The following is a 27455-nucleotide window of genomic DNA, read 5'->3' as shown; positions in this document are numbered from 1 at the left end:
ATCTGATCCAACAACTATGTTAGAAGCTTTTTTTCTCATCATTATTTTGTTCTTGTTGGTGTTGGTTTTTGTTTTTTTTTTTTTCTTTTTTGAGATAAAGGCTTTGCTATGATGTCCAGGCTGCTCTTGACTTCTGAGCTCAAGTGATCCTCCTATTTTAGTCTGTGAAGTATCAGGAATTACAGGTTTATGCCATCACACTTAGATCTGTTTTCTTAATTTCAGTCTTCTTATTTGGATATTTGTCTGGATCATGAGTTCTTAGCTTTACCTTCAGATTTCATCCCTGCTGCATGCTTGAAAACTAGTCTTTAAATTCTTGCACAACTATAAATGACTTCATTTTACCCAGCTAAATAAATAGTGTCTTATTTGAGTATTGCATCTCTGATATCCATTCACCTTCCTTAGCAGTCTTTTTTTCTGCTAACCTCTAGCTTCTCCTGTTCTCCTCCAATAGATGGTTATTCTTTTTTTCTTTTTCTTTCTTTCTTTTCTTTTTATTTGTATGCCAGTCCTGGGGCTTGAACTCAGGGATTGGGAACTATCCCTGGGCTTTTTTTTTCTCAAAGCTAGAGTTTTGCCACTTGAGCTACAGTTCTACTTCCAGCTTTTTGGTGTTTAATTGGAGATAAGATTCTCCCAGATTTTCTAGCCTGGGATGGTTCCAAACCTCAGCTGCTTGAGTAGTCAAGATTATAGTCATAAACTACTGGCACCTCTTGATTTTTCTTTTATCTAGTTTTAAGTCCCTTTCATGCTACCTTATGGAAACTTTGACCCAGAAGAAGAGCAGATCCTGATCAGAATATAACTATCTCATATTCTGCTATATTCATATAACTGATATTCTCTTTTTTCTTTTCTTTTCTTTCCTTTCTTTCTCATCCTTCCTTCCTTCCTTTCTTTCTTTTTTATTTCTTTCTTTCTCTCTCTCCCTCTCTCCCTCCCCCCTCCCTCCCTCCCTCCCTCCCTCCTTCCCTTCCTTCCTTCCTTCCTTCATTCCTTCCTTCCTTCCTTCCTTCCTTCCTTCCTTCCTTCCTTCCTTCCTTCCTTCCTTCTTCCTTTTGTTTTTTTGTTGTTGTTGCTTCTGGGGCTTTAGTTTCAGGCATGAGCACTATCCCTGAGCAGTTTTGATCAAGGCTAGTGCTCTAACACTTTGAGCCATAGCACATCTTCCAACTTTCTGGTGGTTAATCGAGGATAAGACTTTACCTCAATCTTTCAAAAATACCTACAAAAATATGGGCATTTTATTCCCAATTAAATGTGCCATCCCATCATCCATTGGCATACCATACCAGTTACAAATTTACATTTCTATTTTTTTCTAATCTAAATCAATTAATATGATGGTTGCTATGAAATAATCTAGTCCAAAAGCTTCTACTAGTAAATGCAGCTTATTTCTAATTCTAACAAAAAAGTTCATAAAGATATATGAGGGAATTCAATAGAATCTGTCTTATTTGTGAAACATTTTTCGGAATACCTATAACTAGGTAAGAACTATTTAAGTTTACACCCCTCTTAAATAATTGTAATCTAAAGATAAATTTATATTTAATACCAGATAAAGATAGACATATGAATTCCAATAGAATTGGAGAATTCAAGCAATACACAACTTTGCCTCATACTGTGTGTTGATCTATTTGGAGCTAGACAAATATTTAATACCATTTTCCCCATTTTTCCTTTTTGCTAAGTTCTAATGACTTCATTGACAATGTCTTAGGGCAAAATGGTAAAAAATTAAGTTAAAGTGTTCCTTTTCTATGAAAAAAATCTCTCAACTCTAGTTTAAAGAGTGAATCAAATGGAAAAGATTGAGGGGCGATTCTGATGAAGATGCATTGTATATATAAATGGAAATGTCAAAATGAAACCCCCTTGTACAATTGCTTTTGTGAATAATTAAATCACACTATTTTGTTAATATCAAATACATCAACAAAACAAGTTCAACCAGCCCTTATTCAAAATATTTGCACCAGTGGTTTCCATATAATCTAATATTGTTTAAATGTTACTAATCTCTTCCCTCTTCTCTTCTCACATAACTTTAGGAATTTCCTCCTGGATTAATAAGGTTCATTTTGACACCAACATTGTCTCCAAAATTGAAAATCACCCTTGACATGCTGTCATTCAAAGTGTTCATCTATTGAAGCATTTCACAAAAATCAACAATATTTGTCCAATAGATCCAAAATAGTGTTAGTTACATTGTTATGCTTACTTTCTTTGTGGTTTATCATAGAAGGTCATATGATTTTGATTCACCAAACTGAAGCTCGAGTTACTGAGTGACTTACTCACCAATTGCCAGACCCACTAGGTCAATAAATCAAACTCAAGTGTGAGGCTCTGCCTACACTAAGAAGCAGTAATTCAAGAAATGATGTCTTGACTTAGTTAAAATAATTGAAGTTATATAAGAAGTTTAAGAGAATGAATAGTGTAGTTTGACAATGAATTTGCACTCAATATTTTCAATGCATCAAGGCTTACATATTCAATAAACAGAGCAAGCAAAGGAAAATCTTGAAAAACTCACTAGACGGACAAAAAAGTGATACATGATGAAACCAAAGCTTAGTTAAGACACAAAGTGTTGATGGAAATTTAGGCATGTTATTGGTATCTTGATGTTATAGCCTATGACACAGAAATTTTACTTGGAGTATATGTCCCAGTGAAATTCTTGAACTGATGTTCCTAAAGACAATATAGAGACATGATCCTAACAGCCTTTTTTAAATGGTAGATGCTAAAAATATATCACACACTCATCAATAAGGAAACTAATTTGGAGAATAAAATGTTGAAGGGGAAAAAATAAAGCAATATACAACCTTCTACACTTTTCACAAATCTCAAAACATGTACTAAATACATATTATTTACACACGTTTTTGAAAAGTTGTGAGTATGAAGTACAAAATTCTGAACAGACAATACTACTGAGATCAAGAAGGGAATAATGAAAGTGAACAGAAAAACACAGGGTCCAATAGTAAAACCAGGCTTTTCTTATTTTTTTCTTTTCTCTTCCTTCCTTCACTTTTTTCTTTTCTTTTTTGTTTCCAACCTTATTTTCCTTTAGTCATAGTATACTATGTTTCTTTACATTTTCCATATATTGTATAGTATTTCTGTGTGATAGTCCTTTAAATATTTTTTAAATATCTGAGTGGAAGATAAGATAGCTGGATTTGAGGGAACATTACTTTGATTAGAAGCTAATGCCATTTGAAAAAAATTGATAAGTTTTACATTCACATAAACCAGTAAGAGCTGAAGATTTCACCTTTAAAAAAAAATGGAAAGGCATGTAGAGGAAGAAGCAGGGTGTTATGGTGCATTTGAAGGCTTTGAAATAAAGCTATCTCCATGATATATTTGCTCTAGATTTGCAAGCGGGTGTATCTTCTAGAGTGTGGACACACACAAGACACTTCTGGGAAGGTTTGCAGGAATATACAGCACTTGGAAGTAGATGTCCTTTCCGTTTCACTGAAGAATTGATGGCTTTATTCCATTTCACCTTATGGAAATGCGTCCTTGTACTTTTGATCATCGCTGACAGTCTGCAGCTTGACTTTCCTAATCAAATCCCGAGCGAGAGCAGACGAGAGACTAGAACGGAAGGGCAGATCCTGCCCCCCCTCTCCCCCTCATCTCCTCTGACCATCTCGCCCCCAGCCCGGCCACCTTAGGAAACGGGCGGTGGGCGTGGCCTAGGCGGGCCCCGCCCCTCCGCGCACCTGATGGTTGCCCTAGCAACCCAGCCTTGCGTGACTGAAGCTCACAATCTGCCAAGTCTCTGCGATCCTATCCCGCCACCCCCACCCACCCTGAGCTCATCATCTGGTGCCGCGCTCACCCTCAGCGGGCCCAGGGCCCATGGACACACACACCCTGTCCTGCTGCCCGCGTGCCAGCCCGCCTGCTCTACCCACAGGGACATCATTCATTTCCCACAACCTAAGGTGGGCTCCAAAAGCCCAAGGTGGTGGCTGGGATCCGTGCTGGGCAACAGAGGAAGAGAGCCCAGGACTCCCCCAGACATCCTCCTGGGCTGAAGGGCGCCTGTGCCTGGAAATCCGAGGCTCTTGATTGTCCAGACTACTGAAAGGTGAGAGGAGCCTCTTCCACGTTACCACCTAGCCTTGCCTTAATCGATTTCTACAGAAGATAAACAGTCGCTTGTGGGTGGAGCCCAAACCCAGGTTTATTTATTCATAGCTAAGTCTCGCGCAAGCATGATCGAGTTTCCTTTTCAACTAGCCTCAGGAAGTGGGTTCGCAGATGAAGGAACTGAGGATCCTATTTAGCAGTGACCTATCATACAACTGGCTTGTGGAAGTAATGATGCAAAAAAGGAAGAATCTCCACAGATTTCTCCCTCCAATCCTACACTCACTGCCCAAAACTGCCTTCCTCTAGTTTTCTTTCTAATGAATCTACTCTAGCTCTCTCTTAGACCCCACTTAGAATATGATGAGCCCTATTGAATATCTCCCCATGGAGGAAAAAAAAATAACTTGAACACAAACACAATAGCACCGATTGCCATATAATTTCAGGATATTCACATTCCAAACATGTACCTTGAGTCAAGACATGTTATTCAATTCCAATATCTTGTGAAATTGTCCCTACAGACGGTGAGTAGAAGTGACCCTGATTCTGGAGGGAGAAAGATCAACTATGTGTGCATGTGAGGACCTTCCTACTGATTATATATATACACCACATCATTTCCAGGGTGCTTCCCAAGTCTGGAGGGTAGGACATTTTCTTTCCTCCTGGGGCATGAGTGTTAGCATTTGGTCACTCTTATAATTAATTGCAATGGATACTACAAAGGACCTCTCTTTAGGTGGTAGGCATACAATCTTTGGTAAACAGAGCCGTTGTAGCTTGATTCGACAGTGTCTCACATACTGCCATTTTTTTCTGCCTTTGGGATACTATTAAAGTGTCTTACTAGGAAGTCTCTGTCCTCACAAATAAGATGGCATTCATTCGGTGTAAGCTATTTAGGAGCTTCTTAGTATATTTTATGTATGTATGGAGTTGACACTGCACCTCAAGCCATAAATAGAAGCAGAAGTGCATGTCACCAAACCATGCCACAGAGGCCCAAGTTTTACTTGGAGAGTGTTTACACAAATGGTCTATCTTACAAGTTGCCTTCTCTAGTTTCCTAGTCTACCATATGTTATAAACTAATTGAAGGGTAGAGAGAGGTTACAGCAAGCAAGACAAAACCATTGTTAAATCAAAAAAAAATGCATATACATTTATACCTCACTCAGGAATGGATAGCTATATGCTAGAACAGGTAAAACACCATTACTAGCATCTTAATGGTGATTATAAAGGTGTTTCACATTTTTATGCTTAAAAATATGTATGTAAAAATGATGGGAGTGGGACTCCTGTCTGGTCTTATGTGTGCTATATTTTAGGAGAATTTTGTAGCATTTGTCTATTAAGAGTGGACTACATGGGACAGTTGTGCAACAGTGGGAAAGGCTGGAAGACAGTGGGAATGATGCGGCCCAACATGGTAGAATGGGGGTTGATGTCAGGACATGTACTTGAGGTGAAGTTGACAAAATTTGCTGATGAATTTAAAGAGAGAAGGGAAAGACACTTTCTTTGGGACCCCTCTTTAAATGCAGAGTCTCACTACTTTCCTTTCATGATGTTCCTTTCACTCTCAAATGAACTTGCTGTGTTTTTTTATTCAAGAAATTATAAAAAAAAAAAAAAGAGCAAGAAACTCTATAAAGGAAATAAAAGAAACTCTAGTGTTTTCAATCCAAGAAGGCAGACAGATGGATGAACTATTATCAGGAATGGGGAAAATGGAGGAGGTCAGGTGATATCAAGAAAACTGCTCTGGTGATTGTTTTCTTTGTTGTACAAAAGCTTTTTAATTTCATATGATTTCAAGTGGCAGTTCTTACCCTTATTTCCTGAGTAACTGGAATCTGACTCAGGAAGAGTCAGATTCTAATCCTGCATCAGGAAGTGTTTGGCTTATGTTTTCCTGTAATACTTTCAGGCCTTACATTAAGATCATTGATACATTTTCAGCTGAGAGTGTTAGTGCTCACCTGCAATCTCAATCACGGGAGACATAGATAAGAAGGATTGAGGTCAAAGGCTGTTCCTGTGCAAAAAATTAGCCCATCCAAGAAATGAATGAAGCAGAAAGGGCTCCAACAAGCCAGAGGCCCTGAATTCAAGCTGAAGGACCCAACTACAAACATTCTTTGCTACATTTTGAATAGCTATTTTTGTAAGTGATGGGACAGAGATCTAGTTTCAGACTTCTACTTGTGCTTTTCTCAACACCATTTGTCTTTTTCCCTAATATATGTCAAAATAGATTGCTTTCTCAGAAATCCTTTGGCAAAACAGATTCCTATATATGAAAATGGAACCAGGTAACTTGAAGGGAGGTATGGTGGTTTAAGATAGATGGGGGAGGGTTATGGAAGAAGCAATATTGATGCATTGTGCTTATATTTGATATGTTGAATTGAAATCCCTTTGTACAACTACTTAAAGATAAGAAACCATAAATTTAAAGTATCAGAAGGCTTTAGCTCTGTGAGCATATGTCCAGATCTTCTGTTCCATTGGTCTTCATCTCCATTTTTGACAGTATGATGATGCTTTGTTATTATTTTGGTTTTGCCCTCACTGGGTTTGAGCTCAGGGGCCTTGCACATGCTAGGCTTGCTTACTCAGGGTGGCTCCTAGTACTTGAGCCACATCTCCAGTTCTTCACTTTGCTACTTAATTGCAAATGGAGTCTTGTAGACTTTTCTCCTGTGATGGCTTTGAACAGAGATCTTCTAGGTCTCAGCCTCCTGAGTAGCCAGGATTAGAGGCGTGGTTCACCAATGCCAAGCTAAAGGTTATGACTCTGGATCTATACCATAGGAAGTCAGGTATTATGATTCCTCTAGCGCTGTTGTTTCTTGCTTGAGATTGTTTTGACTATTTGGGGTCTTTTGTGCTTCCATATGAATTTTAGAATTGATTTTTCTATTTCTGTGAAATAATGATATTGGGGTTTTTGATGAGGATTGTGTTTGTCTGTAGAATGTTTTCCATAATATAGCGATGTTCATGATTGATTCTGCTGATCTATTAATGAGAAGTTTTTCCATCTTCTAATGTATTTTGTTTTCTTCTAGTTATATAATTTTCACTGTACAGGTATTTTACTTTTCTATATTAGGTTTACTTCTGGGATTGATATTCTGATTTCTTCCTTAGCCTGTTCATTATTGGTATATAGGAAAACTGCTGATTTTATATGTTGATTTTCTATCCTACTATATTGCTAAAAGTGTTTATCAGATGTATGAGTTTTTAATGTATTCTTTAGGGCATTTGATCTTAGGGTCTTTTAAAAGATCGTACTTTCTGTTAAAAAAAAGATAGTTGACTTCTCATTTCCTTCTTGCATTATTGCTCTGTCCAAAAAAATCAAGCACCCAGGCCAGTACTGGCACCAAAAACAACAAACAAACAAAAAAAGAATTCAAACATTATATTCAAAAGCAGGGAAGGGGAGACAAGAAAGATCAATAGAGAAGGTGAATTCGACCAAAATGCACTATGCCACAATGGAAATATCATGATGAAACTCCTTTGTACAATTAATCTACACTAATAAGAAACTGAAAGAAGTGGAGCTGTGCCTAAAAGTGGTAGAAGGCTAGCCTTGAGCGAAAAAAGCTCAGGGACAGTGCCCAGGCCCTAAGTTTAAGCCCTATGACTGACAAAAAAAAAGAAGGCTAAAAAATAAAATGAGAAAAGGAAAGGCTACCCAAGGTATAATGATGTGCAGCCAGGTTTGGGACACTGTTGTTGATGCTCAGGGAGAGAATGTCCAGATTGTTATTTACCAGCTATGTGACATTGGGTCAGACAGGAACTTTTCTGTGCTTTCCACGTTCAGATGGAAAGAGTGAGAGCACCTAACTCATATGACTATTGTGAGGATTAAGTGACTTAACAAAAGCTCATTTAGAAAATGGTTACCATCAATATATTAATACAACGCTTGGAGGCTTAAAAACATGGCAGTGGACCAGATGTATACTGTGTATGTGTAATATGATCATTTTAACTCCTAAATTAGTCATAGCAAGAAATGAACAACTGTAACTTATAAGGAACTAGGACAATGGAAATGATTTTTTTAATGTTCTGAGTTCTGCTGCTCAGGACACCTTATATTTTAGGAGTCTATTACACAAATGAGAATTAAGAGAGTAGGTGAGTGGATAATAACGTTTGAACTCTTTGGAGATTCATCAATGGTTACATACATCTGAAATATTATGTCAAAAATTGAGCTGAAAATAGGCTTAGTCATTAAGGGAGTTCCTGAGGATTAAAAAAAAAATCAAGAACTCTGACAACTGAGTAAAATGTCTCACACTGTAATCCTAGTACTCAGGAGGCAGATTGGGAAGATAAAGTTTAAGGCTAGCCCTAGAGGAAAATGTTAGTGAAATCTCCACATCAATAAACTAGGAATGTTGGTACCAGCCATCCCAGCTATGAGGGGGAGATAGAGATAGGAGGATCGTGGTCCTAGGCCTACTGAGTGAAAAAACCAAGACCCAACTAAAAAGGAAGTATTGCTTCATTGGTAGTGTGCCTGCCTAGCAAGAGGAAGGCCAGTTCAAATACCAATACCACAAAGTAAGATGGTGGACTCCTGATGACCTTTCCCAGGACATTGCACAACCACAGAGAGATGATTAGACAGCCAAGAGACTGAGAAGGAATAGGTGTGGAATGAGACCCAGGCCATGGGGACAAGATGCTCTGAACTGCCTAGACAGAGGTATTTGAAGAAGGAGTATAGAGAGTCAAGATAACACCTTCCTGCCACAGAGAATGAAGGTGAGGGGGGTCCATTTGTAGGGGAATTCTGTTACAATAAGAGGAGGGGAGACTAAGTCTGGTAAGAAGAAAACCACCTGGCAAACTAATGCTCATTACGGTGGAGGATTGTTTAGAAATATATTGAACTTTATGCCAGCTAAATATTTCTTTATATATAACTCTCATTTTTGAAGTTGGTAGTAACAAGTTATGATAAACATTCTACAGGCAATAAACTCTCTTCCTAGAGGTTTAAAAAATGTCGATACCTAATGATAAGAAGGGTGATAAAATTAACCCTGTGTTGTTTGTTTTCCTTTTTTGTGTTTGTTGCTGCTGCTGCTGTAGTTTTTGTTTAAGCCCCGGAAACAGTTTCAAGAAGCGGATCAAACATGGCTTTAGCAAATAGGAGACTTGAGAACCTGCAGGTCTACAAAGTTCTTCAATGTGTTCGCAACAAAGACAAGAAGCAGATAGAGAAGCTGACCAAACTTGGATACCCTGAACTGATCAATTTCACAGAGCCTGTTGATGGACTTAGTGCCCTGCACTTGGCCGCTGTTGCCAATGACATTGACATGGTCACCTTTCTTCTTGGGCTTGGCGCTCACCCTGATGTACAAGACCAAATGGGCTGTACGCCGACGATGAGGGCTGCAGAACTGGGCCATGAGTTGTCAGTGGAAATATTAGCCAAGGCAAATGCTGATATGACTATAGTTGACAATGAAGGAAAAGGTAACAGCGCCAGCTTTCTATCTAGCAAAATGCAATTCACTTTGCAGCCAGTAACTAATAAAGCAGATACCTTGATTTTTTTTTTTTTTTTTTTAGTTTTAATAGTGAATTACACACGGTTTTTATATGAAAGGCTAGATTCTCACTCTTGTGTGTAAGGGTGGTACTGCCCCTCATAATTGAAGAACAATTTATATATATCTTAGGGAAAACAGTCTTGAGAGTTCACTCATTGAAAAAGAAAATTAGAAGTGAATTAATTTGTGTTTGGTGGTTTCTTTTATGTGGCGAGAATGATTAATATCTCCTACATACACTGACATTACCACAACCATCCATTTAAAATATAAAATCTTAGAACACTTAGAAAGTATGAGGTCCTAAATTCAAACCCGAAGACCATCAGAGATAGAGAAACAGATAGATAGATGATAGATGATAGATAGATAGATAGATAGATAGATAGATAGATAGATAGATAGATAGATAGATAGATAGATAGAGATAGATATATGATAGAGACAGACAGACAGACAGAAAATTTTATTTTAACAAAAGATTCCACACATTTAGAACCTTGCATAGTACTAAGTTTAGGACTTCAGATGGATTTTATGGAATCTCCCTAGCAGTCTTATGTAGAAAAGACTCATATTTGGGAGCCTGCAGTTACTAGCATAAACTCCAACTTTTAGTATCAGTTATTTCACATATCTGAAACACAGGGTTTTGAGGATTATTTGGTTGAATAGCTGTACGTCCAAGTCCCATCTCAAGACCATGGTCTGGGTGGTTTTGTTAGGCCTAAGCAAAGTAAGAGTTAAGCCAGCCTCATGACAATCACCAAGATAACACTAGCAATGCTTAATATAAATTGGTAGATTTAATCAGTTGTCCCAGGGAATTGCTACAAGTACAAAGCCATTAACATCAGTCCAACACTAGAGAAATGAATCCCCTTTTACTGCAATAATGTTTGCTGACAGGAGTGAAATCTACTTTCGTAACTGTCTCCAGAGTTGAGACTTGATAGATGGCTTGCTTAAAACAAAAGGAGAGGACAAAGAAAAAGAAAATTTATTTAATAGAACCACATAACAAAATAAGCTTCAGATGCATTTAGAGGTCAAATGTACTTGGATTTAAAAAAAGAAAACAAAGAAAAAGAACAGGCCTTTAAACCTTTGTAGAGTAGAATTTCTCAGTTTATTCCACAGAACAGGAAATCACAGGGTTGTTAAGTGCTGTTAAGCACATGAAAAGTTCTATTATTGAATCCATTTAGCGATCCAACCAATTGTACAATCTTAAGCATATTTTCTTCACATTGTTGGACCAATGATGGTATTATTTCCCATATTTATTTGATCATAAAATAGGACATAAAAACATTCCAAGTTTTGTAGCATATGTTTTGAAAAATGGTGCAGTGTATCAAAGTTTACTTTGTTGAAGTTTGAAACGAACATTTAAGTCACACTCAAAACATATACATATAAAACACACATGCTCATTGAGAAATTTTATAGCATACAAATCTAAAAAAATGTAAGTTAAAATAGGAAACAAAGTTAAGTACCTACTTGTAATAAATACAAGAGACATTTAGTTAATATACTAAGCTTATCTATGTGAAGGACAGATGACTGGCTTGAGAACATCACCAGACATAAGCACATGGAAACAAACTGAAAATATAAATTGAGAAAGATGCACAATCTTATTTCACTTATTAGCTGACTTAGCAGAACTCCCAGTTTGTCTGTGTCATACTGTCTCTTTCCCCTTATCAATGAACCTAGCTCACCTTGCAAATCCTTAGCTGATTCTTGCCAAAATGCTCTGCTTATTCCATAGTAATCTCTCTGCTACCAAAATCTTATTTACTGGAGACTGATGTGGCTCATGAACATTTTTTCTAAAGGATAAAACTGGTATTTAAATGCTTACATGGATCTTGGAAGGATGTAAGATAGGTTCGATCTCACTAGGTCAAGCTAGGTCAAGATTTTAACTATGAATTGCTTTTGTCATTATTACAAGCAAATCCATTTCATTAGCATCTTTCATAATACTGGCTCTACCTTCTGCATATGACAGTTCTTAATGTTTCTCTGGAACCAGTATCCTTTTCTCAATCTTTAGATTCGGGTTTTTCCATTGAAGCAAGTTTTATTTTATTATATGGTATAATTTTCTGTTATCTTTATTCTTTTCTACTGACAAGTTCCATCTCTCTTTTTTTCCCCTCTCTAGACCATTTGAACTCATCTCAGTTACATTTTTCTTAATGTCTTCCTTCAGGTCTCTGACCATGTTGTTCACAATGTCTGCTCTACTTCTTTTTTTCCTGATTCTTATTTGACTTCCATTCCAGAGTTGTTTTAATTTTTTTCCCTACCATTTCTTTCTTAAGTTCTGCTGGCTGATTTCATCTTTTCCTTCTATTCATCTTCTTTTGTGTTCAGTTCTTTTCTTTCATGGTCTTGGGCTATCCTTGTACTTTTCTATTTTAGTGTCTTTTTCCACCCTTCACATGCTGATATGCTTGTCTTATTGTTTGAATGAAGCCTCTTTTGGGAGTGAGAATACTAAAAGGTTAGTTTAGAGTTGATTGTTCACTCAGGATTTCACTTACCAACACTGTTCCCTGGGGTTAAAACAATATCCCTGACATGCAGAATGGTTTTGACATGAATATATTGAGGGTCTGTATGTTGTAGGTCCTAAGTATGAGAAATGTAATGTTTTCCTCTCTTCAATGTAACCAAATCATTTGTCAAAATAGTAGAGACATTTTCCATCTCTTTGTCTTTTCTTTACACCAAGATTCTGCTCCATACAAGTGAATTCAGAGGGAACCCAGGGTGCCACCCGGAACCCTTGGTAGCACCCACCCTGCAGATTTCAGGAAGGGACTGTAGGGGCATAGACTGTAAAAATACTAGAGCCCGTGGTTGACCAGAACTCCCCATGCCACATTCTAACTTTGCTATGTCAACAGAGAAATTAAGTATAACTTTTTGCTAACATTATCTTTTTTTGCGGGGGGCGGAGGGGGCGTCCAGTCATGGGGCCTGAACTCTCTGGGCCTGGGCGCTGTCCCTCAGCTCTTCAACTCAAGGCTAGCGCTCTACCACTTGAGCCACAGCGCCACTTCCAGCATTTTTATTTTTTTCTGCTTATGTGGTGCTGAGGAATCGAACCCAGGGCCTCATGCATGCAAGGCAAGCGCTCTACCACTGAGCCACCTTCCCAGCCCTAACATTATCTTTATCAAAGATTTCTCTTCTGCCTTTCTGTCTTGGTTGTTTCAGAGGGGAAACATGGCAGATGTGCCTTTCCCTGCCATCTCTGTAGATATAGATTTAAAAATTATATATTTTCTTATATATATATATTATGTATGCTGTTGATGAAGTAGTTTAAGGGGGTTCTATTTTTCTGCAGGTGTTTTGTTTTACTGCATCTTACCCACTAAGCGGCATTATCGTTGCGCTCTGATTGCCTTGGAGCATGGTGCAGATGTCAACAATGTTACCTATGAAGGAAAACCAGTATTTCTTCGAGCTTGTGAAGAAGCACATGACATTAAAGATATGTGCATGACATTTTTGGAGAAAGGAGCCAATCCAAATGCTTTCAACTCAGTATGGCTATTCCTGTGATTATAAATATTTCTTTATTCTATTATGGTTCTATTAGTATAATCTTTTGCATTTAAATATAGCAAAGTTATCTTGTTAGTTTATAGACTGTTCACTTCATGTTGATTCAAAATGCATGGAGATGATAGTATTCTCATTATCTTTCTAGCTTCATGACTTGGCAGTCAATTAGCTAATCATGCATACTGTCAAAATGTCATTACAGGAAATAGTAGAAAATAATTACTAATGCCTAAGAAAAGTTTACTCTTCTGGAAAGAAAATAGGTACTTCTGCTATCTCTCATGGATGTGTGGTTTCCTCTCAACTGGGTATTTGGTTGCGTTTTCTTACATTTTCACCTCCAGACACCCACAAAATAGATTTTATTTTCACTAGAAAATAAATGTGATCCAATTTTAGCATATATTATATTTTCTTTTTGTTCACTTTTGCTCATCCTTCGCTGCAAGAAGCATACTTTTTTAGTATGATATTCTCACAGGATCATGCAGAATGATGTGGACGGTGATTTTAAGCTTCTACATTCTAGACATTGAGCATTATAGTATTTACTTCATGTTTCCTCTTTCTTCTTTGACACTAAAAACCCCTTGGAATAGGGTAAAAATATAAATGGAAAAAAATATATATATATATAAATGGAGATCAGAAATGGAGAACAACTTCTACCTGGGGTGAGGGTAATAGTGGGAGGAGAGAGCGTGAAGATGGAGGAGAGTGAGGGTGGTCCAAATACTTGATGTACACGTGTGAAAGACAGAACAAGGAAGTTTATTAAGTGTTGTTTGGAAAGGGAGTAATGGAGAAGAAGGAGGGTGATAAAAGGGATGAGTCTTCACCAGGAATAGTATATGCATATATGGACATATTGAAATGAAACCCTTGTACAGCTCATTGACACTAATAAGAACATAGAGAACTAAACTTGTAAATGAATTTGCACCAAATCTGCAGTGAAGGTGCTTTTTGATGATGGCATGTATAACAGCACTGGTGTGTTCCATGCCCAGTCCACAGGTCGTACAGCTTTGATGGAGGCATCAAGAGAAGGGGTGCTGGAACTAGTCCGAGAAATCCTGGAACGAGGAGGCAAAGTGAATGCCTTCGACAATGATAGACTCCACGCTGCCCATTTTGCTGCCAAAGGAGGCTATTTTGAGGTAATGATCTGCTCTTCTGCTTTAAAAATGTGTTGCTAAAACTTTTTTTTCTCAAAAAGTTTATGTATTATGCAGTTGAATGTTCCTCTAAGTTTCCTTAATTCTTCCCATTTTAATATCGGCAAGTAATTCTTAAAATTTAACTTCAACCATATAAATCCCGCCTTTAATTCAGTTGTATCTATTTGTGACTATATCCACTCTGATGTTACTAATAATATTATTCTGTGTAGTTTTGACCAGGACAAATCAAAATTCCTGTCACCTGAAATTACTTAATTTTATTCCTCCATTATGTATTGAAATCTTAAATGTGGAATGATAGAACTGTGGAGAGGTTGACATCAGACCACATGCATCTCTCCTGGTGCTTGTGTGCATTTAATAATACACTGAATTCTAAATTCTAGCAATTCTGGCATCTTAGCAAAAGATATCTCATAGATTCAGTGCTATTATAAATCAAAATAAGAAAATGCTATCCTGAATTTTTTAAATTTCTGCATTTCATCTAAAATGCCTTTAAATTTCCTTGAGTTTTAACTTAATGACCTTTATTTTCTCTGAGTCTCTTCCCTGTTGCGATAGGTACTGTGATGAGTAAAGAATTTGTTCCCCTGACATTCTTTGCTATATTGTGAAGCTTCTTAAAGTACCTACATGTACCAAAATGATAGTGTTCCAGCTGATTGTAGGATTTTCAGCACTCCAGATCAATAATGGCTGATAGAACTTTGAAGATGGAAACATCCAATGCCTGAGTTATAGTATACACGACGGTTTTGAGTACTGAAAATATGGCTAGGAAACCTAAGGAACTAAACTTTTACTTTTTAAATTTTTATGTCAATTTGAAGTAGCTGAATTTTGCAGAGATTAAATATTCTATTACTAAAAGTACATTACTATTATTCTACAAAATTCACTGTTTATGTTGCAGATTTTGAAGCTTCTTTTTGCCTACAATGGAGACTTGGGGATAATTGCAATGAATGGGAACACACCACTTCATTATGCTGCCATGGGTGGTTTTGCGGATTGCTGTAAATACATAGCTCAGCGAGGTAAAATTGTCAGCAATTTTGAGCTTAAGGTGTTTATGGTTTACCCATGTCACAGATGAGTGAGGAATTTTAGCCAGACGCTTTAGCCAGTCTCGTACCTTTTTCTATAGCCAAACTTCACTCATACATAGAAAGAAAACTGTATGTGTATCTTATGTTTTTTCCCGCTGAATCATGAATCTAATGATATAAATGAAGAATATCCATCTCATTCAATCCTTTAGGTTACTTTTAATTTTCTAAGCTCATGACTTAGGAAATTTGATTTGATTCACTTACTTAAAAAATAAGTCTAACAAAAGGCATGTATTGAAAATCATTTCCTTTGTTCTGAATTTTTAATTATTTTATTTAAAGGCACTGTTAATGCCAAATGCAAAAATAATTTTTTTCTAGAGATCTTGCAGTTATAGCAGAAAATAGCTTGGGGAAAACATAAAATAAAATGAAAAATTTTATAGAAAATTAATAATGCAAGCAATATTTGTTATTTCAGCTTTTCTTGTAGCTCTGAAGTAGCTATTAGCTTGGAGATATGAACTTTATTATGTACAGTATAGCTTAATGAGTTTCTTAAAATGAAAATATTAGGAGCTAAGCTTTGAAATATGAATCTATTTGTTGCTAGTTAGCTATTTAATGAACCTCAAGGTTACCTCTTTATTAGAGATGGCATTGCATTCTGTTGAATTTTGTCTGCTTTATTCCAGTTCATGGGAAATAGGCAGAAAAATAAAAAGCCCCAAAACTCCTGAATAGAGCAGAGTGTTCTGTTTTGCTATCCTCCACACAGGCAGAGAATTTGAGAAGTCACTGACACTTATCCTATACTATAAACATTAACATGAATAGCACTAACAGGCCCATATACCTAATAGTATAATAACTGACCCATTTTTCTTTCCTAAATACATTTCCCCCCCAAAATATACTATTTAACAAATAAAGAAAAAATACATAAAGTATAATTTTGCCCCCTCCAGTTGTCTCATTGGTCTTGTTTTCAAATAAAATACCAAGAGCAGTTTATCCTGACATTTAACTTTTCACATAGTATGTTTCTAAACATTAATACCCTTCCCACATTTAATCAACTTTTTTCAACATTACTGTATTGAATTATTTACTGGGAAAAATACCACCATGTATGCACTCTATTGTTTATGTATCTCACAGATCAAGTAACAGAAAGCATGTTGAAAAGCAAAGGGCCTGAGCGTGGATTATACACAAAGGCCTTGCTCAGTGATGCAGAAAGTATCCATCTTCCTGGAAAAAAAAATCACAAAATTATTTCTAAATTAAGGTCTGAAAATACTCTGAGCTCTAAAGTGTATTTAGATGTACAAACACATCGCCAGATCCAGCATAAATTCCAGAACAGCAATGTTGTCTGCTACATTTTCAACTTGAGAGTCTCAAATCCAAGAGACAGAGGTCCCAGAAATCTTTACCAATGCAATGCTTATCTCTGAATAAGCTCCCAGGGTTTATTTTAGTTTCTTCTGTACTCAAATGTGAAGCATTTTGACTCGTTGGAATTTTTTGTTCCCACATTAAGATATCTTTCTGTATTACATTCCTCTGTGGGTCCCCATTCCTGCTGCTAGAGCAATTTTACCTTTGTCCTTTGGTTATCTGTAGGGGATTGTCTTCAGGATCCAAAATCCTCCTAATTCCTTCAGTATGTGCATTTAACCTGCCCACTTGTATACTTTAAAATCATCTCTAGATTACTTATCATGCCTACATACATAATAAAAAAATAAAGGATTAAACTATAGTGCTTGGAGAATAATGACAAGGAAGAAAGTATACAGTTCAGAATAGATGCAAGTTGTGTTCAGCTACTTTCTATTGTTAGTTGAATCCCTGGGTGTGGAGAGCTGACTGTAATCATGAGGGAAGAGACCCTAAGTCTCAAGTAAAAGGAAAGAAGATACCTTAGGCTCTTGTAGATCATCAGATCATCAGCTGAAATGTTGGAGTTGTTTATCCATGGAAAAGTTTCTAAGTAGAAGGAAACTAGAAAAGGGGCAAGCTAAAGCAAGTTTAAATCCTTTTACCTTTATTGTTGGACTGAACATAGATAGGGTGGATTGAGAAGTAGTAGATTAAAAAAAACTCCAGATACCTTAAATATGTCTAACTTATACACAGATTAAAAATCTGGACTCCTCAGATTTCATTAACTCAGATTTCTACTGCTAAGATTGTTCACATGATCTTATCACAAAACAATTAATTAGTACAAATTATTTTAATCTAATGGAGAGACATAAAATATTGCTTATAATTGTATATAGATTTAAAGTCTGCATCATTCAATAAGAAACAATCCTTTAAATATTCTGAACTAATTTGAGCCTATATTATTTTTTTCCAAATTCCAGTATGCCCTTTTATTTCTGTTAGGTCTCCTCAGTAATTATCCAATATATTATCTGTTTGAAATGCAGTAGTCCTTTGGTGTCCATGGGTATATGGTCCCAAGAAGATCCTCATTGAAGAAATACCACATGTGTTCAGAATGCCTGCTTAATTCATTTTTCCCATAATGCCACTCAACTCCCACTAAACACAATGCCACCCTTCAATAAAACTTTACTTTTGGGGTACTATTTTCTTTGTGGAGGTACATTTTCATAAAATTAAGAGCATATCATACAACAATTTAAGCATAACTGACAGTAATAAGAGGAGTGAGACCTTCCTTAAGCAATGTAATACATGTGTGGCATTGCTTTTGAAATTTCTTTCTGATTTTTAAACATATCTTATTTTTGACCACACTTGGTCAAAGCCACAAGTAATGAGTCTGCAATAGTTTCCTGTACATTGTTACCTGAAATACCTATTTATAGAGACAAGTGTAACAGAGAGAAGTCAACCTAATCATTCTTAATTCAGATATAAGTCAACTTAACATTCTTAATTCACAGAGCTAAAATCTCAGGAGAAATGGTACAATCAAATTCCATAATTATAGTGGCCCAATGTGTTCTCTATGTGCATACAATTTGAAGACAAAGGGTTTTTTTCTGATATAATTTTTTAAAATATTTTTTTAGTTGTCCTAAGGGGTTGAAGGCATGGCTCAGTGGTAGAGTGACTGCCACTTTGGGATTCTGATCATGCACAGTTTGCTACGCGTCATTTGTTAGGAGTGCGAAGAGGTCTTGGCACTGTTCCTAATAGTAACGTTTCCTGTTTTAGGTTGTGACCTGAAATGGAAAAACTTAGAACACAAAACACCAAGAGCTGTGGCAAAAGATGGAGGCTTCAAGGCTGCAAGCAAAGAAATACACCGAGCAGAGCGAATTGCTAATAAACTGGCTAAACAGGGAGATCAAAATCCCAACCCAGTGTGGGCCCTCAGACTGCACGACTGGTCGATAGAGCACGAGACTTTCCTTCGGGAAGCCTTTGCCATCGTGGACAAAGGCGACGGCTCCATCAGCAAAGAAGACTTCGTGCAGACCCTGGAGGAAAGACAAAGCTTTGCGAACGCGGATCAGCTGGCTTTCCTAGCGCAACTGCATGAGAAGATCCGAGGAGGGGGAGTCAGCATTAACGAGTTCTTTAAAGGAACCAAATACTTAGGCAAGGCTTACGTCTTGGGATCCTTTGGGCCAAAGAAAAAGAAGAAAGGGATGGGCAAAAAGGGCAAGAAAGGCAAGTTCGTGTTACCCTTCCCGATCTGCGTCATCCCCGAGCAAGCATTCCCAGGGCGGCCAGACGGTGGGCCACCCTATTACATGATCGAAGCCTACCAAAACCTGACGGACTGCGGCCGCTTTACCCGAGACGCCCCGCCAGAGCATCCCATCCAAGATGACTCGGCGTGGTACATTGATGATACCGGGAGGGTATATTCAAACATTAATTTCATCACCAAGGCAGGAGATATGGCATCTCTGAAAAAGGCTTTTGAGTCCGGAATACCTGTGGATATGAAAGACAGGTACTACAAGACACCGCTCATGACGGCTTGTGCCAATGGAAACATAGATGTCGTGAAGTTTCTTCTTGAAAAAGGGTACGTGGTTTGGTGGTGCGAGGTTCACTTTTTTTTCTTAAGTATTTATTTTTAATGCATTTTAATTTTGTTTTCTTGTAAAGGCGAAGTATCTAGGAGTTGCAGGTTTATAAGCCAAGTAAAGAGTACATTTCCTTTTGGACACTATCACTCCCTCCCTCTCTCTCTCTCCCAGTTTTTCCCTCTCCTCCACATCCACCTGCGGTTTAGTGCATGTTCAACACAGTGTCAAGTGAGTATGGCCGCTGCATTTGTTCACCCTTTTGCCCATGGGCTAAAGACTTAAAGAGAGACTTCTCAGAAGAAGCAAGAATGGCCAAGAAACACATAAAGAAAGGTTCAACATCTCTGGCCCTAAAAGAAATGCAAATCAAAACCACATGGAGATTCCACCTCACCCCAGTTAGAATGGCCATTATCAAAGAAAACAATAAATACTGGCATGGTGCTTTCCATTTTTCATGCGTCTTTACACTTTGGGAAATAGAAGAGCAAAAGAAATAACAGTGCTAGAATCTGAGGAGCTGAGGAAAGGACTTCATCGGTGAAGTCTACAATTAGGGTTCAGGTTAGGAAAGATACAGGGCATGTGCACTAGATAAAGGTGAAGGCAAGCACTTTTTCATTCTGTTTGGGTGTCTTGTCTTCTGTGATGGATAGGACAACTCAGATTGACCTCAGAGGGTGTCCTGGATGGTGTGTAGTCACTTTTTAATCTGCCTGTTCTATTGTAAGGCTACCAACGTATCCCAACCATATCTTAACAAATAGCATGATGACCATAAGGTGACTAAGGACATATCTCAGTCACACTGACATGTGACAATGTCCCATTGTCCTTCTCCTGCTGTCTTTTATAAAACTTTTGATTATAAAACTAAATGTGCTCAGGTTTAATTCCTTCTGTTGGAGTTGTATAAACTCGGATACATTTCTGAGTATTTCCTCTCCTCAGCTTTCTGCTGGGTGTCACTGGCTTTCACAGGACATTTGCTGAAGATCAGAGGAACTAAAATATGTGAAGCACTTTCTTGCACAGTGATTGTGCACTTGGCAAGATATTAATGTTATGGTTGCTAAAGTATAATGTCAAAGATTCATCTTTGTATATTATGAAAACTGATATAAAGTAACAAAAGATAACTTGACTTTTTGGACCCAGAAATTCTGCTACAGTTTAAATAATAGAATGCTTAGATTTTGAAATAAAAAAGGTTTACTTAAAATATTATAACACGGAATGGTGGACAAATACAGCCATATGATAATCAATTATGTATATGAAAAAGGAACTAGGAAAGTTGCTGAAGACTGGTAAGGGGCAGGGGTCAGTGTGAGTGGGGAGCTGAGCAGCTGGAAGGGAGAACTCTGATTGAGATGTGTTGAATGCACAAACGTACATGTTAGATTGAAAGCACCTTGTAGAGCTATTTGAAGATAATAACCAATAATAAAAATTAAATGGCAAGACATGCAGAGAAAGCAGATACACAATGAAAAAAACCTTTTATTCTCTGTCAGCTTTCATCTTCATGAGATCCAGTTTTATCATTTTTTTCTTGATTTTAACCTTAGCAAAAATCAGAATCTCTAGGGTCTTGGTGCCTTTTAAAGTTAAATAAAATGTATACTGTCAAATAATGCCAAACCGACAGAGTACAAGAAAAAATGTAGCTTAAAGTTTAGTTTGAATGCTTTTAGTTTCTAATTTCACAAGTCAGTAAAATTCTATAAAGCTTTACTTTGCCTTTTTTTTTTTAGCCACCTGTGCTTGGAAGCATTGACATTTTTAGTTGTGTGTTTCTCTTATTTTCCAGGGCAAATGTTAATGCGACAGATAATCTCCTGTGGACTCCACTTCATTTTGCCTGCCATGCAGGCCAGCAAGACATTGTTGAACTGCTTGTTAAATATGGAGCTGCAATAGATGCACCTTCCATCAACAATTCAACTCCTTTAAGTAGAGCCATTGAAAGCTGTAGACTAGATACTGTAAAATACCTACTCGATATGGGTGCTAAATTCCAGTTGGAAAATAGAAAAGGTATGTTTATATACTTGATGTTTCACAATAGAAAGAGAGAATTCATGTTAAATTCCCAACTCATTCAGTTCTGTTTATATAGAACCATATCATTGCTTACCAGTGGAAACACAATCCTTAGGTTCAATGTTACAGTTTATTACCAGTGCTTCCTCAGATTATCAGTATTAAAGGGCCAGTTGCTTTGCCATCTGCCATGGACTGATGCTTTTATAAAATGCATTTAAAATGAAGTATTGGTCTATGTTTAGTTTTTTAAGGAAACTCCAGACTGCTTTCCATAGTGGTTGTATTAGTTTACATTCCCACCAGCAGTGTGGCTCTTTCCCCCCACATCCCCACCAGCATTTTCTGTTGTTAGAATTCAAAATGTTGGCCAGTCTAACTGGAGTAAGATGGTATCTCATGTTTGTTTTAATCTGCATTTCCTTTATGGCCAGGGATGATGAGCATTTCTTCATCTGTTTCTTTGCTATTCTTTACCTCTTCTGAGAAGTCCCTTCTTAGCTCCCTTGCCCATTTAGTAATTGGTGTATTAAATTTGGGAAGGGTTAGTTTTTTTTTTTTTGTTTTTTTTTTGGGGTCCGGTTGTGGGGCCTGAGCGCTGTCCCTCAGCTCTTCAGCTCAAGGCTAACGCTCTACCACTTGAGCCACAGTGCCACTTCCGGCTTTTTCCTTTTTGCTTATGTGGTGCTGAGGAATCGAACCCAGGGCCTCAAGCATGCAAGGCAAGCACATTACCACTGAGCCAACTTCCCAGCCCGAAGGGTTAGTTTTTTGAGCTCCTTGTATATATTGAGAATCAGAGGGAAAAGGGTGAAAAAGTGCAGCAGTGGAGCGCACTGGCTGCACAGGACATTGATGAAAGTGAACTATGCAACTCGTGGATGGATATATAGGAGAGAGGGAAGGGGAGAGAGAATGAGGGAACAGATGACACTATCAAAAGGAAATATACCTATTTCCTGATGCATGTAAAGGTAACCCCACTGTATATCACCTCTAAAAAAAACAATAAATTGGAAAAAATGATATATAGGAAAAAAATTCATGAAACATTAACTCAGATTTTTTAATCATTCAATTTGAATGGCAGAAAATTCATCTATTTAAGGTGGTTTAAATTTCTGGACGCATAATTTTTAATAGTTCTTTCATTGTGGATCAATAGATAAGAGTTATGTGGTTTTGGAATTATACCCATTTGCAATTCTTGTCACTGTTTTGACTTTTAATTTCTAATAATTGGCTGTTTGGAGACAGGAGACCTTTAAGACTCCTCATAAAGCTAAACAAAATAATTTCTGGATTGAGACTTCCTTGTCTATAGGAAGCAAATAGTCTACCCTGGTCATAAATTTGTATAAGAATAAAGTCATTAGAACAAATATTTGAGCTCCTTGTTTGGAGTAGTCATTTTCTTAATGGCTTCCTTTAGCTCTGAAACAATATTTATACCTCTGGCTGCTTCAGGCCCTGGCCTGCAGTCACAGGGAGCATTATAACATCATCAAGCCTGCCAATGATGTTTCAGGTAACATGATACTCAGCCATCTGCTCAGATCACTTATGAACACTAGCTGCCCCAGGCCTGGGGAACTGACCTCCTCATATCACAGAAAGGGGAAGGCAAATTATCACTCAAAAGGAAATATACACAAGGTGGGGAGAAAAAATTCAGTTGGAAATTCAAAAGTTTAGTATTTCTAGTAAGGTAGTATTTTCCATCTGCTTTTTAAGTAATGTGAAAAAAACTTAGAAAAAATAATTTAAGGGCCAGTAAGTAACACTTTAAATCTTGGGATTATGGAGGTTCTTTTGGCTCATAGTTTCTTTGATTATTTTTCATTATCTTTAAGTAGTTGTTGGGTTTCAATAGAGAATATTTGATCTGAATCTGTAAACTCATACCATTGGCTTTAATAATCTTCCTGTCTCATGCATAGAACTGATTTGCTGAAGTTTTGTTCTACATAGTATATTATTCAGAGTATGTATTATGCCTCAGAATTTGTGTTTCTTTGTTAAATAGGTCATACTGCCATGGATATTGCAAAGGCATATGCTGACTATAGAATCATTGAGATGATTAAAGAAAAGCAAGATAACCTGGCCAAAACAGGAGAGAGTACAAAACTGAAAATGAAGGTGTCTAAAATGAAGACCGATGGTCCTGACTCCAAGAAAGAAGAGGTAAGCAACAACAACAAGACAGAAGACAATGGATGAAAATCAAGAAGAAAAATCAAATTAGAAAGGGTTAGAGACATTTAGGTAGTAGGATTGGGTAAAGTGATTGCATATAGACAGGTGATAGTAAGACAGGCAAGAGGAAAAGGAAAAATCAGATTCAAGCTTCTCCTATAGGCACCATTATTATTGTAATAAGATTCCATTCTCTGCCTAATCAATAGCCATAGGTCAAGAATGGACTTCTTGAAGACTTGTATGATCTACACTAATAACACTAATAAGAGTCATGCAAGGCAAACTATCTAAACTCAAAGTTGTTAGAATAAACTGTTTATCTCAAATTCTAGCTTACAACTTTTCAATTTGTTTTTTTCCTGACTCTGAGTAACATATAGAATAAATATTTGAAAGCAGATGCTAGATTTAACAACTTACTGTTTGGATCTTGTTTTCAGGAAACACTTTCATCAATATATAATATACCAGCCATATCAGAAGAAAAGAAAGTACATAAGGATAATGTGGTTTATCTCAATTCATTGATTACCAGTGGTTTTACCAAGAAAGTGGATATCACATTTGTTCCACGAAGGGTAAGTACTTGGAAGGATCTTAGTGGAGTAGATCTCATAAGGTAATTTAAAGTGTTTTCTATGTCAATCACCAAAAAAAAAAAAATACTGTTCAATGGCTATCGCTATTCACTACTATTTTTATTGGGAGTCCTTCTGAGAGGTACTGCCACTTTCAAACTAGTAAGTCTATTAGTTCCTAATATCTTGTCCCTCTGTCACTATTTCTATATTAATAATTTTCTTTAAGTCTGAAATCTCCTTTTGATTGGTGGCTTTCACTATAGTTATTATCCCCTGAATTCTATTAGTATTTATTTCAGTATTCCTCAGTCCCAATATTCTTCTTCATACTCATTACCACTAACTGAACATGTAAGTTTTATACTAGTCAAGATTAGATATATTAAGCTAGTCTCCTCAAGATCTTCAATTAAATAGGGAGAATCATCTTTAGGAACAAAGAGTTGTCTTTCCAGTTTCTAGCTACCCATACGGAATAAGAAGCTAATCTTGCCTGTATTATTGAATTCCAATTCCTTTGCTTCCCTAGTTTGATACTCTAAAAATGAATAGCCACTAAAGCATAACTGGCTAAAGAAGTAACTAATGAACACTTCTGAGCCTCACATCCAAGACAGCCCTCATCAGAAAAGGTTCATGACCCACTTATGTCATAGAACAAGGGGAAAACAGTGAAATGTATTTAGAAGGAAATCTGGTTGATTTAAGTTAAAACTATTGAAAACCTTTTTAGGCTGGGGATGCCACTCAGTGCTTGCCTAGTGTGTGCTTAAATAGAACAGTGTCTGGAAAATTGTCTGGATACCGGTATATTCAGTTCAGTCTTATTCTAACTGCCTGTGTTTGAATGTTTGTTTAAGACTTGGAGTCCTGAAGCCACAACAGCAGAGCTGGTCAAGAAGCGGGAGATGCGGCGAGAGAGGTTTACATATGAGGTGGACTTTGAAGATTTCATGATGCCTTTTCAGAAGAGCATCACAGAGAAGGCAAAAGCACTGGAGAATGCCCTTAAGATCTAAATTACTGCAGTTGCTTCCTAGAGTAAATGCTTTAAGGTTCAGGGTCCAAACCTTAGATATTTCCATCAAATGCATAGCAATCTCTCCGTTAAGAATTTGTTACCAAATACGTGTTAACAACTTAACAACTATAAAAATTCTGAGCGGTACAGTGAAAATGTGTTTCATTTTGCAATGAATGGCATTCCATTTTAGTCTAAACCCCCATTCATCATCAATAATATAATAGAATGTCTGGCTTATACCATAAGGATACATATAAGCATACATATAAGCATATAAGTGTCAAATTTTTAAAGGTATACTGTATTACATTTATTAAAAGTAATTCTGTCTGGGCATGGTGTCATATACTTGTAATAGATAGATGAAAGATGAATAGATGGATCATGGATGACAGATGAATGGATGGATACATAGAGGAGAGAGAGAGAGGGAGAGAGAGAGATACTTTCTATGATTGAGATTGACAGACAGACAGATGAAGAGAGAGCTTCAGGCAGTTGGTTAATATGGTTGTGGGAACTAGCTGGGAAAGACCTAAATCCACAGAATAGGCCATTTAGACAAAAGATTTGTTTGGCATCCATATGCAGAGTTTCTACTCCTTTAAGAAAATTGTGGTTCTGTGCTTGCCCCAAATACTTTAACATATACTTTCTAAAAATCAAGAACATTCCATTCCATTACCATATTATAATTGTCAAGATTTCTGTTGTTGTTAAAGCAACCAATATAACTTGTCAATATCATAAACTAACTGTCCTGGAAGCTTAATCACATCCTTAAGAAATTTTACAGTAGAGAAGTCTATCTAAGCATCAAAAAGATTTTGTGGAGGAAATTTTTCTGACGTAAGAAGGCAGTCTACCAATATCACATCAACAAATACTTTATAAATAATCCACACAGTAATACTGAACTTGCAAATAGGTAATGCATAATAGCACTTTTTCTAGGTTTTACAAGGTTTATGAGATTCTGGTTATAAATTATCTGACTTGTACTATTTAAGTTTGCCTTACATGTATTTTCTATTTTTAAACAATGAGCATGTGTTATTTTGTAATAAACAACCAATATTTTATTTTTTTAATTTGGTTTACTATTTTAGGCAAGATCTTGCTAGACAGCCCAAATTAGTCTCAAACTCTCCATAGTCCAGATGAGAGTTCTAGTCAGCCTCCCCAGTGCTGAAATGAATGGCCTGTGTCCTTGTGTCAGTTCAAATTTAAAACAAACAAACAAAAAAAGAAACAAAACATCCAAATCAAGAATACCAAATTGACTTGTATGAGTATCTGCCTTTCCTATTCCTTTTGCAATATTGTCTTAGTAAAATTGTTCCCAATATAAGACCCAAAGTGAAGAATTCAGAAGCAGATAATTTGGGGATTGTCCCTAGGGGAGATCAATGTGGGGTGAGGCAGGGTGACACAGGACAGGGAAGTGAAAGAAGTCAAGCAGCAATAAGATTTCAGATGAAGTCCCAGCTTCCAGGTAGCCATGTGAGAAGGAAGGGGTTGGCTCTAGAACATTAGAAAGAAGATGCCAATGGAAAGGGGGAGGAGAGAAAGTCTGTCCCTATGCTCAAGTCTGAAGTCATGGATGAGCATTCCTGGCTGGAAAACATGGAGAAGCTGGGAGTAAGGGGCAGAGCACAGCAAAGGGTATACTAAAAATCAACAGCTTGGTGAATTGTGTAAAAAGTAAAGGATCTTCATTTTCAAGGACTGAAAAGCCTTTCTTTAATTTATTATAAGTAAGGTAATGAGTACATTTCTTGTCACACAGTGTTACCTCCTCCCTCATTTTCTCCCACTGTCCCTCCCCTCTGATGCCACTCCTTCCCCCCTTCCCCCCCCCCCGCCCAAGTTGTAAAGTTCATTTCCAACATAAGGTCCTGAGTATCATTGTTGCATTTGTCCTTTGTCTCACCATGTTGCTCTTCCCCTTAACCTCCCCAAGTCAGATACACATATATACAAGACACAGGG

At 37.1% G+C, this 27455-nt stretch overlaps 1 protein-coding gene across 4 annotated transcripts; it reads left to right on the top strand.

Annotated features, from left to right (window-relative positions):
• The first annotated feature begins 3854 nt into the window (after positions 1–3854).
• Ankef1 (ankyrin repeat and EF-hand domain containing 1) lies at positions 3855–26507 on the top strand. 4 transcript variants are annotated; one of them, XM_070006749.1, is made up of 10 exons: positions 3855–4141; positions 9283–9672; positions 13123–13322; positions 14354–14503; positions 15444–15567; positions 18784–19606; positions 21424–21650; positions 23683–23843; positions 24299–24436; positions 25300–26507. In XM_070006749.1, exons 2-10 carry the CDS (start codon positions 9327–9329, stop codon positions 25456–25458), a joined length of 2328 nt encoding a protein of 775 aa, XP_069862850.1. In that variant the 5' UTR covers positions 3855–4141; positions 9283–9326; the 3' UTR covers positions 25459–26507. The 4 variants fall into 4 exon arrangements, with proteins under 4 accessions (XP_069862850.1, XP_069862851.1, XP_069862854.1 ...); XM_070006750.1 differs by lacking the exon at positions 3855–4141 and adding an exon at positions 4709–4794; XM_070006753.1 differs by lacking the exons at positions 3855–4141; positions 13123–13322 and having other exon boundaries at positions 9579–9672; positions 25300–26506.
• The last annotated feature ends 948 nt before the right edge of the window (positions 26508–27455 follow it).

This window comes from Dipodomys merriami, unplaced genomic scaffold (genome assembly GCF_024711535.1).
Source record: "Dipodomys merriami isolate MVZ:Mamm:240054 unplaced genomic scaffold, mDipMer1.0.p SCAF_7, whole genome shotgun sequence".
NCBI lineage: Eukaryota > Metazoa > Chordata > Mammalia > Rodentia > Heteromyidae > Dipodomys > Dipodomys merriami.
The sequence above is the reverse complement of the archived record's forward strand: the minus strand, read 5'-3'. Positions and strand labels throughout refer to the sequence as shown.

What these genes read in the sequence shown, in the direction of transcription:
- Ankef1 (XM_070006749.1), top strand. Translation starts at nt 9,327, where the DNA reads ATGGCTTTAGCAAATAGGAGACTTGAGAACCTGCAGGTCTACAAAGTT. An exon ending in TAAATACATAGCTCAGCGAG is followed by an intron (nt 15,568 to 18,783) that starts GTAAAATTGTCA and finishes TTCCTGTTTTAG; the next exon opens with GTTGTGACCTGAAATGGAAA. An exon ending in CTGACTCCAAGAAAGAAGAG is followed by an intron (nt 23,844 to 24,298) that starts GTAAGCAACAAC and finishes TCTTGTTTTCAG; the next exon opens with GAAACACTTTCATCAATATA.